At 44.0% G+C, this 19493-nt stretch overlaps 2 protein-coding genes across 4 annotated transcripts in view; one reads left to right on the top strand and one right to left on the bottom strand.

Moving 5' to 3' along the window:
- The window catches only part of DUS1L (dihydrouridine synthase 1 like), a 29480-nt gene that overhangs the window by 8697 nt on the left and 1290 nt on the right, over nucleotides 1–19493 (top strand). For all 3 annotated transcript variants that reach the window (XM_030534927.1, XM_030534926.1, XM_030534928.1), the window contains exons 6-12: nucleotides 24–106; nucleotides 376–479; nucleotides 8472–8616; nucleotides 9444–9540; nucleotides 9897–9985; nucleotides 10786–10952; nucleotides 11574–11611. In XM_030534927.1, the coding sequence (XP_030390787.1) occupies nucleotides 24–106; nucleotides 376–479; nucleotides 8472–8616; nucleotides 9444–9540; nucleotides 9897–9985; nucleotides 10786–10952; nucleotides 11574–11611 (723 nt within the window). The remainder of the gene's footprint in view (nucleotides 1–23; nucleotides 107–375; nucleotides 480–8471; nucleotides 8617–9443; nucleotides 9541–9896; nucleotides 9986–10785; nucleotides 10953–11573; nucleotides 11612–19493) is intronic.
- The window catches only part of GPS1 (G protein pathway suppressor 1), a 37852-nt gene continuing 31011 nt past the window's right edge, over nucleotides 12653–19493 (bottom strand). Inside the window, exon 14 of the mRNA XM_030534920.1 lies at nucleotides 12653–12747. The gene's annotated coding sequence lies outside the window, so the exon portion shown is untranslated. The remainder of the gene's footprint in view (nucleotides 12748–19493) is intronic.

Below are 19493 nucleotides of genomic sequence, written 5' to 3'. Positions count from 1 at the left end.
TTAAATGAAACTTTGCATCCTAGCTACTGACTGTCCATGGCCGCACTAAGGAACAGAAGGGATCTCTTGCTGGTGTGGCATCCTGGGAGCATATCAAGGCTGTGAGGTAAGTGCACCTGTACAGATATCAACATGTGCGTGCATCGATGTGCATAGTCCCCTTAACCCCATACGCAAGGGTTAGACAAGCTTCTGGCTAAACACGTTCAGCTTCCATGTAAGGTTTGGATCCAGAACGTGGTGCAGGGGCATCAAAGGGGAAACAGGAATTTGTGATAACATTAGAAGTTTCTGATTCATTCAGCACATTGTGATCTGGTTGGTTTCTGTTTTCTGATTCTTTGCTTTGTGTGATTGTTCTCTTCACTTTTGTAGGAAGGCTGTGAGCATCCCTGTGTTTGCAAATGGAAACATCCAGTACCTCAGTGATGTGGAAGAGTGTATGCAGAAGACAGGAGTGCATGGTGTCATGAGTGCAGGTAAGGAGAATGAACTTTCTTCTATAACTTTGTTTCTGAATCCCCTTGATGGATCCATGTTAGCCTAATCTATTAGAAACTAAAGCCAGACTCAAGTATGGTTGGTTTAATGGCCTTGATTTGAAGAGGACTGCTCTTCATCTGCATCTCCCTCATACTGGCATCTTGGGTCAAATAGGTCCTTCTCTATGTCAGGCTGGTCACTTATACAGTTTTCATTTCTTTGTTTGATCTCTTGAACCAGGTCAAACTAATATATGCAATTTCCCCAGGAGGTGAGGCTTCTGCAGGCTTGTTACTTGCCTAGGTATTGCATTAATTATCCCCCAGTGGTTTTGGTTCCTTTAGGAAATATCTGTTACATCCCCTTGGAGCCAGAATACATTTCCTAGCCCATCAAAATATACATAACATTTATAAAGTTGATAATCTTTGGATCTTCCAAGTCGCCTTCGGGTCCATCCCCCACCACCACATCTTCAGCACGCTACGGGAGTTCGGGATGCCGGAGTCCTTTCTACGCCTGATCCGGGAACTCTACGAGGACTGCAGCACCACCATCCGTTCGGTAGAAGGAGAAACCGCCGAGATCCCGATCCACAGCGGCGTGAAACAGGGCTGCCCCCTCAGCCCGATCATCTTCAACCTGGCCATGGAGCCTCTCCTGCGGGCGATCTCAGACCACGCTGACGGCTTCGACCTGCACGGCGAAAGGGTGAGCATCTTGGCCTATGCGGATGACCTGGTCCTGATCGCGGACGACCCCGAGAGGCTCCAGAACATGCTCAATACCATTGGGAGAGCCGCTGACTGGACAAATCTCCGCTTTAACGCCAAGAAGTGCGCATCCCTCCACGTCGACGGGAGCAAGAGAGACTCGGTGCAGACGACGGAGTTCCAGATCCAGGGCGAGTCCGTCGTTCCCCTGGCAGAAGGGCAGGCGTACCAACACCTCGGCACGCCGACTGGTGTCCGTGTCCGGCAGACCCTTGAGGACACCATCCGGGAGATCCTACAGGACGCTGCCAAGATCGACGCATCCCTGCTGGCGCCGTGACAGAAGATCAACGCCCTCAACACTTTCCTGATCCCCCGCATCGCCTTCGTCCTGAGAGGCTCCGCCGTGGCAAAGGTGCCCCTCAACAGGGCAGACAACACCATCCGGCAGCTGGTTAAGCAGTGGCTGTTCCTGCCCCAGAGAGCCAGCAATGAGCTCATATACATTGCCCACAGGCACGGCGGTGCCAACGTCCCCCGCATGGGTGACCTCTGCGACATTGCGGTCGTCACGCACGCCTTCCGCCTCCTGACGTGCCCGGACGCCACGGTAAAGAACGTCGCAGCGGCCGCCCTACGCACCGTCATCGAGAAGCGAATTGGCAGGCCTCCGTCCGGCCCGGATGTAGCCACTTTCCTGAGCGGCTCCCTGGATGGCGAATTCGCCCGGGATGGGGGCGACATCGCCTCGCTGTGGTCCCGCGCCCGAAACGCCACGCGCCGGCTGGGAAAACGACTGGGCTGCCGCTGGGTATGGAGCGAGGAACGGCAGGAGCTGGGAGTCCTGGTGCCGCGAATCGAGACGGAGGGCAACACCATCATCAGCCCTGGAGCCAGGGGCGTGCTGGAGAAATCACTGAAGGCCGCTGTCCACGCGCTCTACGTGGACACCCTGAGGAAAAAACCTGACCAGGGCAAGGCCTTTGAGGTGACCAGCAAGTGGGACTCCAGCAATCACTTCCTCCCTGTGGGCAGCTTCACCCGTTTCGCCGACTGGCGGTTCATACACCGCGCCCGCCTGAACTGCGTCCCGCTCAACGGAGCCGTCCACCACGGGAACCGAGACAAGCGCTGCAGGAAGTGCGGATACGCCCTGGAGACCTTGCCCCACGTGCTGTGCAGCTGCAAACCCCACGCCAGAGCCTGGCAGCTGCGCCACAATGCTGTCCAGGACCGGCTGGTGAAGGCCATTGCCCCACACCTGGGTGATATTGCAGTCAACCGCACCATCCCCGACACCGACAGCCTGCTGCGCCCAGACATCGTCGTCACCGACGAGGAACGGAAAAAGATCATCCTCGTCGACGTGACGATCCCATTTGAGAACAGGACCCTGGCCCTCCGCGAAGCCCGAGCCCGCAAACTTGAAAAATATGCCCCCTTGGCTGACATCCTGCGGGCAAAGGGCTACGAGGTTTACACCGACGCCCTGATCGTCGGGGCGCTGGGTGCCTGGGACCCCTGTAATGAACGAGTTCTTAGGGCCTGTGGGGTGGGCCGTCGCTATGCACGGCTCATGAGACGTTTGATGGTCTCGGACACTATCCGGTGGTCTAGAGACATTTACACAGAGCACATCACCGGCCACCGCCAATACCAAGAGTGAGCCGGCGTGGCTCTGTGCACCAACGGGGGGGAGGAGGCCCATAAACCCCCCCTACCGAACCATATCCCCTAAGCCCTAAAGCCACCGAACTAGATTGCACCATGTGAGGGTCATCCTGTCCCCATTACCCAGCCCGCTTACTTATACCCGTGACTGCCTATAACCCACTATATGAGCGATGTACCTTCACTGCTTCCCTGCTGCTTCCTGATCCCACCCACCGTACACCCCACATTGGGGGACCTTACAGACTGTATATGTTATGTGCTAACCAATTCCCAAATACCAGCATCCCCCTATACTCTGTATGTTGCCCCCAATGACCAACAACTGACGCTTTTAACTCTTTGTATCATCTTTATTTAAATATTCTCTAATAAACTTTTATATCTGTCACTCTGTCATCCAGACAAATCAGTACATAAAAGGTTTTGGTGTATGGTTTCCAGAGGGCTGAGGTGGGAAGTGTCAGAAGAGAAGACTTGTTCTGGACCTTTGGTTTTTGTCCGTTGAGTGACTCTGTGGCTACTGGTTAGTATTTTGGCATTGTTGCAAACAAAAGGTCTCTAGGGTATTGTTTAAGACAGGGGCAGCATTAGGTTCCTTCACTGTAATACTCATTGTCCTGCTGGCATCTTACTTCTTACCTGAACGCTTGCTTCCTCCTTTAGAAAGAGCAGCCTGTTCCAAATACTTGGCACTGTATATTGGATTATTTTATGACTTCCATTAAAGCAGCATGATTTAATACATGATTTAATACAATTTTCAAAAGGAACTAAATGGCTTAGATGCCTAAGTCCAATTTTCAAAAGTGATTTGGGCACTTAGACCCAGATCCTCATAGGTATTTACCTACTGAACTGCTGTTGAAATCTGGGCCTTTGGAGCCTAAATCAATGGTACTTAGGCTTCTAAGTGCCTAACTCACTTTTGAAAATGGGACTCTGGGCTTGTCTATAGGGAAGGAAGCCCAGAATAGTTAGTACAGAATAGCTGTTCCCCAGGTGGACACTCTGCTGCTGCACTGAACAGTGCCTTTTTGCAGTGGTTTAACCCAAACTCCAAAAAGGTATTCTTCGCACAGAATAAGAGTGGTCACATGGGGAGCTAGTGCAAAATAGCTAGTGGTTTTAAATTCCCACCCTAGCTATTTTACACTAACATCCCTATGATTTACCATGTAGACAAGCCCAGAGGTGCTTTTGAAAATTGTACTCGAGTTCCAATCCCGGCTCTGTCACTGACTCCTTATTTGAGAATGGGCAAGTCACTTATCTTCTCTGCTTCAGTTTCCCCTTGAGTACCAGTGGATAATGATACTTACCTCCTGTTGGCTTGTAAGGATTGATTAGTTACAATGTTTTATATTTTCAAAGTGCTTTACAAACATTAAAAATACCATATTACTGTTGGTACATCTACAACCAACAAAGGCTATCCTCTGAGACAGCACCACTTAGATGTGTGAGATGAAGGGTTATTTACGGTGGATAAAATTCATGATTAAATTTTAAAAATCAATTTAAATACAAATTAGATTTTGTTTTTTTACATATTGCTAGTTCTTTACTTCCCATTTTATTGTCTTAAATTGCTAAAGTGAATGTTTTATACTTGTTTCTTTAGCTTCCTAATTATTAGTAGAATTTCAGATTTTACATTTTTTTCTGCTAAGAAGCTCAACGCTTAGAGTGCTCATCTATGCTGAAAAAGACAAGTCTGTGGCCTTATTAACTTACTTACTCTGAGGAAAAACAAACTGAAACACAAAAAATTAAGAAACAAATAGTCCATACTATATTTGCAACAAGCACAAGCTTCTGATACCTATTAAACTTCCACAAGTCAAGACAGCTGAAATGTTTTGACCACACCAAACTCCTCCTAAGACACTTAAGTACTTCTGAAAATTGCACCCGTTAAACGCTGAACTACGAGTTTAGGAGCTGAACTTTAGCCACTTAGTTTGAAAATTTTGGCTAGATGTGTAAAAAGGTTTTCAGTAACTTTTTGTTAATGTTTGAGTTAATGTTTGAGTCTAAGTAACTTATTGTTAATACTGAAGCAAATTTGTTTTGAGGTGACATATCATATCATTTAAAAAAGGGCTTTAATAAAAGTAAAATTATAACCCTTGATGCTTTAAACATTTATGCACATAGACTCATAGACTCTAGGACTGGAAGGGACCTCGAGAGGTCATCGAGTCCAATCCCCTGCCCTCATGGCAGGACCAAATACTGTCTAGACTATCCCTAATAGACATTTATCTAACCTACTCTTAAATATCTCCAGAGATGGAGATTCCACAACCTCCCTAGGCAATCTATTCCAGTGTTTAACTACCCTGACAGTTAGGAACTTTTTCCTAATGTCCAACCTAAATCTCCCTTGCTGCAGTTTAAGCCCATTGCTTCTTGTTCTGTCATTGGAGGCTAAGGTGAACAAGTTTTCTCCCTCCTCCTGATGACACCCTTTTAGATACCTGAAAACTGCTATCAGGTCCCCTCTCAGTCTTCTCTTTTCCAAACTAAACAAACCCAATTCCTTCAGCCTTCCTTCATAGGTCATGTTCTCAAGACCTTTAATCATTCTTGTTGCTCTTCTCTGGACCCTCTCCAATTTCTCCACATCTTTCTTGAAATGCGGTGCCCAGAACTGGACACAATACTCCAGTTGAGGCCTAACCAGCGCAGAGTAAAGCGGAAGAATGACTTCTCGTGTCTTGTTTACAACACACCTGTTAATGTATCCCAGAATCATGTTTGCTTTTTTTGCAACAGTATCACACTGTTGACTCATATTAAGCTTGTGGTCTACTATGACCCCTAGATCTCTCTCTGCCATACTCCTTCCTAGACAGTCTCTTCCCATTCTGTATGTCTGAAACTGATTGTTCCTTCCTAGGTGGAGCACTTTGCATTTATCTTTATTGAATTTCATCCTGTTTACCTCAGACCATTTCTCCAGTTTGTCCAGATCATTTTGAATTTTGTCCCTGTCCTCCAAAGCAGTTGCAATCCCTCCCAGTTTGGTATCGTCCGCAAACTTAATAAGCGTACTTTCTATGCCAACATCTAAATCGTTGATGAAGATATTGAACAGAACCGGTCCCAAAACAGACCCCTGCGGAACCCCACTTGTTATACCTTTCCAGCAGGATTGGGAGCCATTAACAACTACTCTCTGAGTATGGTTATCCAGCCAGTTATGCACCCACCTTATAGTAGCCCCATCTAAATTGTACTTTCCTAGTTTATCTATAAGAATATCATGCGAGACCGTATCAAATGCCTTACTAAAGTCTAGGTATATCACATCCACCGCTTCTCCCTTATCCACAAGGCTCGTTATCCTATCAAAGAACGCTATCAGATTAGTTTGACACGATTTGTTCTTTACAAATCCATGCTGGCTATTCCCTATCACCTTACCACCTTCCAAGTGTTTGCAGATGATTTCTTTGATTACCTGCTCCATTATCTTCCCTGGCACAGAAGTTAAACTAACTGGTCTGTAGTTTCCTGGGTTGTTTTTATTTCCCTTTTTATAGATGGGCATTATATTTGCCCCCTTCCAGTCTTCTGGAATCTCCCCCGTCTCCCATGATTTCCCAAAGATAATAGCTAGAGGCTCAGATACCTCTTCTATTAACTCTTTGAGTATTCTAGGATGCATTTCATCAGGCCCTGGTGACTTGCAGGCATCTAACTTTTCTAAGTGATTTTTTACTTGCTCTTTTTTTATTTTATCTTCTAAACCTACCCTCTTCCCGTAAGCATTCACTATACTAGACATTCCTTCAGACTTCTCAGTGAAGACCGAAACAAAGAAGTCATTAAGCATCTCTGCCATTTCCAAGTCTCCCGTTACTGTTTCCCCCTCCTCATTGAGCAGTGGGCCTACCCTGTGCTTAGTCTTCCTCTTGCTTCTAATGTATTGATAAAAAGTCTTCTTGTTTCCCTTTATTCCCATAGCTAGTTTGAGCTCATTTTGTGCCTTTGCTTTTCTAATCTTGCCTCTGCATTCCTGTGTTATTTGCCTATATTCATCCTTTGTGATCTGACCTAGTTTCCATTTTTTATATGACGCCTTTTTATTTTGTAGGTCACGCAAGATCTCGTGGTTAAGCCAAGGTGGTCTTTTGCCACATTTTCTATCTTTCCTAACCATCGGAATAACTTGCTTTTGGGCCCTTAAGAGCGTCCCTTTGAAAAACTGCCAACTTTCCTCAGTTGTTTTCCCCCTCAGTCTTAATTCCCATGGGACCTTACCTATCAGCTCTCTGAGCTTACCAAAATCCGCCTTCCTGAAATCCATTGTCTCTATTCTGCTGTACTCCCTTCTACCCTTCCTTAGAATTGCAAATTCTATGATTTCATGATCACTTTCACCCAAGCTTCCTTCTACTTTCAAATTCTCAACAAGTTCCTCCCTATTTGTTAAAATCAAGTCTAGAACAGCTTCCCCCCTACTAGCTTTTTCAACTTTCTGAAACAAAAAGTTGTCTGCAATTACTTCAAGTTAACTTCAAGCATAGGAGTAGTCTCATTAAAGTCAATGGGACTGGTCTTGTGAATAACGTAATTTACCTGCTTCAGTGTTTGCAGGATCAGGTCCTTTAGGGTTTTTTATGTATATATGGATTTTACAAAACTGTTAGGTAAGATGCTCTACTCTTAGTGCCATTTGGAAAACAGCATTTATAATTTAGTTTATTGTGGATTTTAATCTATTGTTGAAATAACAAAACATTTAGTTTGTTTTACAAAACCAGTTAAAAAAACCCACAACAACCTAAGGGCTAGATTCACAAAAGGACTTAGTTCCTAAATCCCAGAAGCAGGCCCCATGGGAGAGATTGAGAGCCTCACATCGGACTGTCCAATAGTCTAGTGGCTAGGGCACTCACCTCAGAGGTGGAAGGTCCTGTTCAAATCCCTTCTACCCCTGAGATAGAGGGAGGCCTTAACTGGGGTTCTCTCACATCCCAAAGGAGTGCCCTAACCACTGGGCTAAGTGTTGTGAGGGAAGTTCTCTCTCCTCCCCCTCCTCCTGTTCCTACCTCCTGCCCCTGTTATAAAAATGTCATAGGAACCTAATTGCAAGATAGGCTTTGCAACAGACAATCCCAAGCGCTGAGAGACTCAATTACATTTCTCATGGGGAGAAAATACTGAGTACTAAAGGGCGCTTTAATATAGTGGAGAAGGCATAACAAGGACCAATGGCTCAAAACTGAAGCCAGACAAATTCAGATTAAAAATAAGGCACACATTTTTAAACAGTGAGAGTGATTAACCATTGGAACGAACCATCAAGAGAAATGGTAGATTCTCCAGGTCTTGATGTCTTCATATCAAGACTGGATACCTTCATGGGAGATGCTTTAGCCAAACACAAGTTATTGGACTCAATACAGGGATAACTGAGTGAAATGTAATGGCCTATGTTATACAAGAGGTCAGACCTGCTGATCTAATGGTCCCTCCTGGGTGGTCAGGCCAGGCCAGGACACAGCTAGTTCAGCTCATGGACACAAGAGGTTGTGCCACTTGCTTTACCCTGAAATGAAATTTTTAGAATTCCTCTTTGTTATTCCCCAGAGGGTAATCTTCATAACCCAGCTCTGTTTGAGGGCCGAAACCCTGTGGTATGGGAGATGACTGAGGAGTACCTGGAGATAGTGCACCAATATCCTTGCCCACTGTCTTATGTCAGGGCTCATCTCTTCAAGCTCTGGCATCACACGTGAGTATCTCCACAGTGCTATAGTGTTTTTGAGAGGTTTCTGAGTAGCAGCCATGTTAGTCTGTATCCGCAAAAAGAACAGGAGTACTTGTGGCACCTTAGAAAGTAACACATTTATTTGAACATGAGCTTTCATGGGCTACAGCCCACTTCATCAGATGCATAGGATGGAACATATAGTGAGGAGATATATATACATACAGAGAACATGAAAAGGTGGGAGTTGCCCAACCAACTGTAAGAGGCTAATTAATTAAGATAAGCTATTGTCAGCAGGAGAAAAAAAACTTTTGTAGCAATAATCAAGATAGCCCATTTAGATAGCCCATTCCTTGCGTGGAAGTACTTTGCCTTTTGGGAGAAGGTTGGCCAATCTTGCTGATGCTAGATTAGCCTCTCTTGGTTATGCATGGAGAGAGAGATGTTTTCTGAGGCCTTTAACCTTCACAGATATCCCTGGGAAACTGATTCATTCATTTTCTCTCTGAAACTGGAGAAGTCCCTGCCTGTCCCTTCACTCTAGGTGCCAGCAGACATAATTAGCCTTATGGAATCTCTGATTATAGATATCCACCCACTGATACGATTTTCCTAATAATGTTAGGACTTCAATCTTCTTTTGTGTAAATGAGCATGGTATCACAGAGTTCACATTCTGACCTAATCGCAAAACCAAGTCAGAGAAGTTAGTATTTGAAGAATGAAACAGCTAAATTCTTGGCAATTGGCAAATGCGTCAAGAAAAAACTTCTTATAAAGGAATTGTTCAGTCTTCATAATTTAGAAATGGTAAATGAAAGTAACTGGATGTTTGGGATTTGTCTCAGGCTGCAGGTTTACCAGCAGCTTCGTGAAGAACTGGCAAAAGCGAAGACACTAAAGGGCATTGCAGATGTCAACAGAGACCTGAAGCTGCGATGCCAGGTACCAACGTGGGCCTTAACTGCTGGAGTAACACTGACCCTACTTGGAGGGAACCTGCTGGTGTCACGTGCACTTGATCTGTGTTCGTGCAGTCTTGGAACTTCGTAACCTACCAGCATCACTGCCTGGCTAGCTAAATGTTGTACTGGCCCCTCCCATTCAAATTTCTTTCTTTAGTGTTCAGATCTGCTATGTTTTTTCCATAGCTTTATCTGAGGGTGAGTTTTTCCATTTGTAACTGTCGGTGTGTGTAAGTTGTTTTTTTTTTGTGCCTTTCCAGGAAGTTAAGGTAGTAATGACATGGGTGCATCTAGGCAAATTGAATAGGTATCATTGGTTGTAATTGTATCCTGCAGGAGGAAATAGCTAATCAGAAAGAAGGAGAGGAGCCGAAGGGAGGATTGCCTTTCTTCCATTGGATCTGTCAGCCATACATCAGGCCAGGGTAAGTTGCCTACTCTAGCACTGCCCCTAGGAGAACTTACTGGACAGGATGCATGTGTGCCACTACCTCAGAATACCCATTTCCAGGTTTTATGCCCTGAAAGATTGTTTATAGAAAACAAAGACTGGATAGTTTTTAAAAATAACATCTCAAGGAAGGTATTGGGGGGGGGAGTAATTAACAAAAAGTTATCTTCCCCTTTTAGTTCCTTCCTCAAGTTTATTATCTACCTCTAGAAAATAAAAAATAAAATAGATCAAATGAAGCTTAGAATAGGGACAAGCACATGAAGCAAACACTGCTACTCGGCAATGTGCTGTAGTTACAGGCAGCATTCATCTGTTACCTATATCTGCCAGTGGAGTAGAGATGGGGATTGAATGCCCTTTGTATCAGAGATGATTGTGTGTTTTGCATGAGATCTTTTTAAACTGATAGCACCACCTGCCTAGAGGGAAAATCTTGGGTTGCAGGAGAAGACTATCCAACTGAGAATTTCAGTACAAACATTTACCCTGGGAACAAAAAGCTTTTTATGGAACTGACTAATTTAGCTGCCCACTACGCACAGGATACTGCTCTCCTGCCTTTTTGCTTTAATAGCAGCCTTAGAATTCTGAGCTATTCTGTAAAACCCCTAATATTTGAGCTTTTCTTCCATGCTTTTAAGGGCTGTGTCTCACCTGTGACAGCCATGATAGACAACGCATTTTGCTTAGGCTTCTGTAAAAGTACTGTTGGCGAAGGAACACCCAGTTGTCCCCCTTCTGTTAATTTACAATGATGTTCAACCATTTCAGGCCAAAGGAGCTGTGTAAGGAAAATAGAACCAGTGGGAGTGAAGGAGGCATGCGAGGGAAACGAGCCCTGGAGGATGAGGATGATGGAAACTCTGATACTCTCTCAAAGAATAAACAAAAGAAAAAACTGAGAAATCCAAATAAACGCTTTGATCCATCTTTGAAACGTAAGATAACCTGTCCTAATCCTGATCGGCACAAGGAAGGGGGAAGGCTGCTAGCATTACCTTTTAGTATAAAGCCACCTCTACCTTCTCCTCTTTATTCCCATTATGCAATTGGGAAAAATTTCCTACAACTAGACCAGAAAGGGGGCTTGGGAAACCTTGGGAACAGGAAACTCAGTCTAAGTGGAGTTGACCAGGAAGAAGGGAATTCATTGTGAAAGGGGCAGATTATCACCAGTTTCACAGTGAAATCAGGTCTTTCATCTTGGAGTGCTTCATAAACTCTGTTATAACAGCTGCAGTCACTATTGTTGAAATGCAGTGTCTATTTTAAACAGCTCCCCTTTCTTCTCTCCCCAACTTGTTTTATAACTTTCTCAAATAAATTCATTGGGATTAATATTTCTATGTTTGGTCTTAGTTCAGAGAATTTTTTTTAAACTTCAGCAAAATCTTTTAATCCCTTTTTAATTTTTGTGTATGTGTAAAATATTGCTCCTACAGAAATGCACCTTCTGGCTGCAAAGGTTGGTCACCCTGGAGCATTCAATTTGCTGTTCTCTTTTGGATATCATTCACTCTCTGGGATATTCATAGACCAAATTTGTTTCTCTTTTCCAGCTAAATATGCAAAATGTGATCATTGTGGAAACCCAAAGGTAGGTCCATCCCTTTTCAAGTGTCTAGTAATGGATGCTGTTTAAACTCTGATGAAATGCAAACAATATATCCTGCTTCTCAGGCTAAGGCCATTGTGCTAATTAGACACGTGATTATATCAGATGCTGAGATAAAGCTATTATCTAGGGTAAAGATGACCTATAAATAGATTATTCTGGATACTTTAATCTCTCTTCTTCCTGCAAAGAGCAGTTTTGGTGGTTTATTCTCAGCACCTCTTGCCAGCAGTTTGAATTGCTAAATCATCTGAGAGATTGTTACATTATTAAATATCAGTCCCTCAAGCACACTTGGAATCAAATCTCTGACCAAATGAACTTTTACTAATTGCAGCATGAGAACTTCTCTGTTTGCTAGGTAATAAAGCTCATACTGTGGTTATTTGTATAGCTTTCTGTAAGGATTAAACATTTGAGTGATTCTCTTAATAGGTATACAAGACAGATATTTCAAACTTTCCAGTGACTGAGTAAGGAAGAGCAGTTGGTCTACAGTAACAGCAGGAAATTTAAAAGGAAAAAATACTAATGAAAGGCAAGGCACACATCAGATTTAAATGAGAATCAAACTCTATATCTATGCCTGGTAGTGGTAGAGACAGAACTGGAGGATTTTGATCTATTCCCTTCATTAGAAGAGAAAATTAATCCTCTTCAGTGCTGAGGGTTCCACTAATAAAAAGGCATTTGTTTTGTGGGATATCAGATCAAATGCAAACTTCACTATGGGGAAGGCTTATTAATAGGGATGAGAAATGATTTAAAAAAGTAATCTGAATTACTTGTGAGATTAAAAAAATTAATCAGGTTTTAATTGCACTGTTAAATAGTAACAGAAAACCAATTTAAATTTGTTATAAATATTTTTGGATGATTTTCTACATTTTCAAATATATTCAATGACAACACAGAATACAAAGTGTACATAGTGCTAACTTTGCAAATATTTGTAATACAAAATAATATAATCTAGAGGTCAAAGCATGAAAGGGCATATGAATGTTTAGCATATCTGGCATGTAAATACCTTGCAGTGTCGCCTACAACAGTGCCATGCAAACGCCTGTTCTCATTTTCAGGTAACATTGTCAGTAAGTAGCAGGCAGCTTTATCTCCTGTGAATGTAAACAAACTTATCTTAGTGATTGGCTGAACAAGAAGTAGGACTGAGTGGACTTGTCAGCATTAAAGTTTTTACATTGTTTTATTTTTGAGTCCAGTTATTTATTTATTTATTTATTTTACATAATTCTACATTTGTAAGTTGATAAAATTCACATTTGCTTTCATGATAAAAAGATTGCATTACAGTGCTTATATCAGGTGAATTGAAAAATACTATTTCTTTTACCTTTTTTACAGTGCAAATATTTGTATATTATTTGATTAAAGTGCGCACTGTACTTTTCGTATTCTGTGTTGTAATTGAAGTCAATATATTTGAAAATGTAGAAAAAAATACAAAAATATTTATAATAAATTTAAATTGGTATTGTTTAACAGTGCGATTAAAACTGCGATAAATTTTTTAACACTCATGATTAACATTAATTTTTGTAATCGAGTTAATTTTGTTTTGAGTTAATTGCTTGCGCTAACTGCGATTAATTGACAGCCCTATTTATTAATGAAAGTTGTCCCATTCTGACAGGTTTCAGAGCAGCAGCCATGTCAGTCTGTAGCCGCACTAAGAACAGGAGCCCTTGTGGCACCGTAGAGACTAACACATTTATTTGAGCATAAAGCTTTCGTGGGCTACAGCCCACTTCATCAGATGCATAGAATGGAACATATAGTAAGGAAATATATATACACATACAGAGAACACGAAAAGGTGGGAGTTGTCCTACCAAATCTAAAAAGCTAATTAATTAATTAAGAGAAAAACTTTTGTAGTGATAATCAAGATAGCCCATTACAGACAGTTTGACAAGAGATGTGAAAATGCTTAACATGGGAAAATAGATTCAGTGTGTGTAATGGCTCAGCCATTCCAGAAAAGCTTCAAAAACAGACTCCAGCAAGAAACTGCTGAACTTGAATTAATATGCAAATTAGACACCAAGTTAGGCTTGAATAGAGACTGGGAATGGCTGCATCAGCTGGCATGAGCCAGCCATGGATGTTTAATTGCAGTGTCGACATACCCATAATGTTAAGGAAAAGGTCTGCAGCAAACAGAAAGCTAGAGTGATGAGAAACTTTGATTTGTTTCCAGTAAAGGGAAAATCCCACAGTTTGAGGCTATGGTAGGATACAGTCCAGGCGGGTGGGCACTCTTCCGTCCTGAGTATGAGGAAGATGTTGCCCTTAGTTACACAAGATGTTCTTTAGATTAAAAAGCAGGAGCTTTCCTCTAATAAGATTTTTGTTGGTTGCACAATTCATTGGTTTATTTCTTTGTTCAGTACTGAGAGGGCAGTGGGATTTCACTCTGTTCTTGTGAACTAGGTTCTGCTGCAGGTGGGTGAGCTCTGTGCCCTTTGTCTTGACTGAGAGAAGCAAAGGTGATGGGTCAGCTCATCTCATATTATCGTTTACACTTGCTACTATTAGCATTATTACAGTGGTAGCAATGTGCGTATTGTGCTAGAGTTTCTAAACAGCCAGCAAAAGACACCTGGCCTCAAGAGCTTCTAGGCCAAATAGACAAGACTCCCAGAATGAAGAAGAAAGGCACTGTTTGTTTTCAGAATTTGTGGTATGATGTTTTCTCAGGTAGAACATAAGAATGGCCATACTGGGTCAGACCAAAGGTCCATCTAGCCCAGGATCCTGTCTTCTGTTAGTGGCCAATGCCAGATGCTCCAGAGGGAAAGAACAAGCAATCATCCAGTGATCCATTCCCTGTTGCCCATTCCCAGCTTCTGGCAAACAGAGGCTAGGGACACCATCCCTGCCCATCCTGGGTAATAGCCATTGACGGACCTATCCTCCATTAATGTATCTAGTTCTTTTTGAACCCTGTTATAGTCTTGGCCTTCACAACATCCTCTGGCAAAGAGTTCCACAGGTTGACTGTGTGTTGTGTGAAGAAATACTTCCTTATGTTTGTTTCAACATGCTGCCTATTAATTTTATTTGGTGACCCCTAAGTCTTGTGTTCTAAGAAGGACTAAATAACACTTCTTTACTTTCTCCACACCAGTCATGATTTTATAGATCTCAGTCCTCTCTTTTCTAAGCTGAAAAGTTCCAGTCTTATTAATCTCTCCTCATACAGAACCTGTTCCATACCCCTAATCATTTTTGTTGCCCTTTTCTGAACCTTTTCCAATTCCAATATATCTTTTTTTGACATGGGGCGACCACATCTGCAGCCAGTATTCAAAATGTGGGCATACCATGGATTTATATATGGGCAGTATGATATTCTGTCTTATCTATCCCTTTGTTAATGATTCCCAACATTCTATTCACTTTTTTGACCTCCGCTGCTCATAGAGTGGAGGTTTTCAGAAAATTATGCACAATTACTCCAAGATCTTTCTTGAGTGGTAACAGCTAATTTAGACCCCATCATTTTATATGTGTAGTTGGGATTATGCTTTCCATTGTGCATTACTTTGCATTTATCAACACTGAATTTCCTCTGCCATTTTGTTGCCCAGTCACCCGGTTTTGAGAGATCCCTTTGTGGCTCTTTGCAGTCTGCTTTGGACTTCACTATCTTGAGTGGTTTTGATTCATCTGCAAATTTTGCCACCTCACAGTTTACCCCTTTTTCTAGATCACTTATGAATAGGACTGCTCCCAGTACAGAGCCCTGAGGGACAGCACTATTTACCTCTTTCCATTCTGAAAACTGACCTTTTATTCCTGCCCTTTGTTTCCTATCTTTTTAACCAGTTACTAATCCATGAGAGGACCTTCCTTCTTATCCCATGACAGCTTACTTTGGTTAAGAGCCTTTGGTGAGGAACCTTGTCAAAGGCTTTCTAAGTACACTATATCCTCGGGATTCCCCCTTGTCCACATTACTCCTGGGGGAATTCTGCGCCACTGCGCATGAGCAGAATTTATGTCCTTCGCTGATTTCTTTGCTCCCCCACAGAATAATGACTTTCTGATGGGGAAGGAAAGGGAAAACCTCAGGAGTGGTAATGTGAGCCTGGTGGCTCCTACCCGGTGTCGGGTTCAGCTGCTCATCCTGGCTGAGCTGGGGCTGCCGGGACTTCCTCTTCCCTTGCATGGCATCCAGGGTCGGGTCATGCCCATCACCAGATTTCTCCCTCAGCTAAAGGAGGCTCTGCAAACTCCTTCTCCCTCCTCTCCCACCACCTCTCTGCGCTTCCTGCACCCATCACTCCTCAGCTGTAGTGGGAGGGATCCCTCTTCAGGGAGCTGCTCCCTCATCCACTCCCTGTGCATCCAGAACCCCTCATACCCAGCTCCTCCTGCTGAGCCTCATCCCCCCTGCACTCAGACCCCCATTCCAACTGAGCCCCACTCCCTCTGCACCTGGATCACCCCGACTAGCCACCTGGAGCTGCACACACTCCCAAGCCCAACCAGCTGCATCTGGAACCTCCCCCCCCCCCAACTAAGCTCCCACCACACTCCCTGCTGAGCTCTGTCTCCCTCCTGCACCAAGCACCTTCACTTGGACACCATTGCAGAGTCCCATTACCATTGCACCCAGAACTCTCAACAAGTCCTTGTGTGTCCAGATTCACCACCCCACACCTGGCTCCCCTACTGAGCCACCTGCACCCCATAGTGCCCCACACAGAACCATCTCAAGCCACACCTGGATCCCCCCCACACTTGGATCCTGCCCCGCTGAGCCTGCCTGTCCGCACCTGGTGCACAGAGGGGCATGGCCTTTGGGTGTTTTTGGCACAGGCCTGGTCCTTGTAGTGTGTCAGGATTGGGTGCAGCCTCATCGCTGAGTCTGTGTGCTGGTGGGAGCTGCACAGTGATCACCCACCTCTGTGCAGCCAGTGGCCTGTGCTCCCCAATGCTAAGCTTGATAAAGCCCTGGCTGGGATGATTTTAGTGGGGGAATTGGTTGTGCTTTGGGTTGGACTAGATGACCTCCTGAGGCACTGTTCAACCCTGATAATGAGCCAGATTTGGGGATCATTTGAGCAACTGTTTCTGGAAATTCTTTTCTTTGTGTTGCTCGAGAGAGCTGTAGTTCATAACGTTGACATTCTCTTAGTGTGTCATCCTGCAGACTGAGGGATGGGGGGGGGGTTGTCAAACCATGGCTCTTTCCCCATACGGTCTCAAGTGCTTACAGTTACCCTAGCTCCCTTTGAGGGGACAATATTGAAAATGGTATTTCGTGAAGTGTTGAGTCTAGTGCTAATGTGCCCAAGGGGGTTACACTGTGCCTGTGTAGAAAGGGTGGTGAACAAGCCCATTGTCACAGGACAGAGTTGGCTCCAGGGGCCATGCTTGGTTGTTGAACCTGAGCTAGAACCAGCCAATACAAATTCAGCAGCCACCCTTAATCGGAAAAGAAATGAAACAAACCTGTTGCTACACCTTGCCTCTGCCAAAGGGGCATTTTATTTATAATTTGAGCACAGCAGACCATTTAGCCGTACACACACACTACTTTAAAAAAGAAAAGAAATTACATAGCCACATATTTGCTGGGAGCGGGCTAAATGGGGCATGGTGGTTAGGGAAGGGAGGGACTCAGGTCAGACGGTGGCCTACAGGGAACAGTAATGCTCCACATTCCTCCTGTATCTGTGTGCTAGGCTCGGGGGGGGGGTCCCCCTGTCATGCTAATGGTGTCAGACAATCTGAGCCCCTTGCTCTGAGGGGAGCCAGATGCTGAGGAGGGAAGCCAATCCCCTCTCCTTACTGTGGCTCATGGGAACTGGCCCTTGGCAATGTGGAGGAGCAGGGTGGGTCTGAAATTCTTTCCCTGCCTCCTCTCATGTAAGCAAGTTGGGGGCCCTGTCCATCTGAAGGGGCCTTCATGTGAATCAGCATTTGTGGAAGCCCTGGCTGATTCTGGGGGGAGTTGAGAACAAGCATTAGGACTGAGAGTGAGGTGAGAATGGGCATGCTGCCTGTATAGCACATGCTGTCAAGCACTGGCAGAGGGGAGGCTGGATGAGCGCACCAGCCGAGTTAAATGGAGTAGTTCTGACCTATCAAGAGCTATTGTTTCGCACTGTTTACATCTCCAGGGAGTATTCTCATTCAACTGAGATGATCTCAGCCTTATGCACTGAAGCTGGATTTGTCATTGCAGCACAGGTGACCTTGGTTCTGTTTTTAGCTGTCAGTGGCCCACTAGAAAAATTATGACACCTCTCCCTCAGTTTTCCCATCTGTAAAATGAGACTAAAAGTGCTGAGCCACCTGTGTCTGAGATGAGGTAATGGGAAATGCATGAGGGATGAGTACCTAACCATAGGAGAATTTATAGGACAAAACTACAACTGCTGGAGTGAGCATTCCTCCAGTGTTCATAACCTTACAAAATTCATGGACAAAAACCCTTTCATTAGTGATGTTCTAGTGGTACAGGGTTGTTGCATGCTTGTCTGGGCTAGCATGGTCAATGATGCTCAAATGTCTGAAACATCAGGAACTGAAGTGATAAGGCACACACCCCTGCACACTTTTTATATGACTCATATTTGCAGAATGCTCAGGGACGATATGCAACTGTAGGACAGATTCTAATGTCATATTGTTGCTAAGGCAAAACTCATGTTTAGGCAAACTCTGTGGCACAGGAAGCTACGTATGCCTGTCCTACACAAATACTGAGCCTAAGCCCCAGAAACAGTCAGAAGTGCAAAATTGTACAGTACCATCAGCCCCTTTTTTGCAAATCATTCACTCCCAGGCACAGGATTCATTTAAGGATTAACACCCCCCCCCCCCCCACTTACAAACCACTCTCATACCACACCTCACTGTTAACAAGCCCCTTGGCAAAAAAGAACCCATGCACTGTGCCTGACAACTTGCAGAACTCAGCACTGAAATGAGGCACACTTGAGCCCCTCAAGGTACACATGCACCTCTTTTCTTTGAGCTCACACAGCAGTGGGCAGAGATAATATAGACCAACCAAGGAGGGATTTCCTCCTGTCACAGCTGCAGCTCTGCTGTCCTTCTCAAACTAATCCCCAGATATTCTCATCTCTCAGCTGCAGCTCTGCCAAGCCTGCTGCAAGTAATCCTGTCATTATTCACTCAAGTACATCAGACAGTGATTGCATTTCAGCATGCATTCAGCTAATTCCCAGTGGCAGGGGGGAGCAGAGTTAAGGTGGTATTGGCCTATACCTTATTGCTTCGGGTCCTGATTTTCAGAAATTTGACGTTCCGGAACAGCATGAGACACAACAGCACAACCCTAACTGGTCCTAAGTTTATTATTTTGTCAATAAACGTAATGCAAAGAGCACCTTTGTCAGTTTTTTCTGCTGTAGCACCATCTAGAAATGTTTGCACTCAAATCATGTTGCACAAACTTCCCCCAACAATAAAGCCAGAAAAGAGCTTTACAGATATTAAATCTGGCAGATACATTTTTCCCCTTCCTACGTGCACACAGTCTGCTATTCCTGAGCTGCAAAATATCCACGACTCATCTTCACTCACCTTCAGAGGATGGGACATGCCTTACATTATTACTTGCCATGATTTGGGCAATTTTAGGAATTTAAAAAAAGAGGAAATGAGTTCCCTTGGAATGATGAGTATTTATTTTGGGTGGAGTGGCAGCTAAAGCCAGGAAATAAGAGGCTGTGGCACTTTTTCACATCAAGCTTCTGAAGAGAAACAGGACAAACTCCACTTATAACAGCATAAAAATGCTTTCTGAAAGGGTTTCAAAGTATCTTAATTTCCTACAAGTATTTGATGTTAATCAACAGGA

Source organism: Gopherus evgoodei, chromosome 15 (assembly GCF_007399415.2).
Source record: "Gopherus evgoodei ecotype Sinaloan lineage chromosome 15, rGopEvg1_v1.p, whole genome shotgun sequence".
Lineage (NCBI taxonomy): Eukaryota > Metazoa > Chordata > Testudines > Testudinidae > Gopherus > Gopherus evgoodei.
Note: the sequence above shows the minus strand (reverse complement) of the source record. Positions and strands in the feature narration are given on the sequence as shown.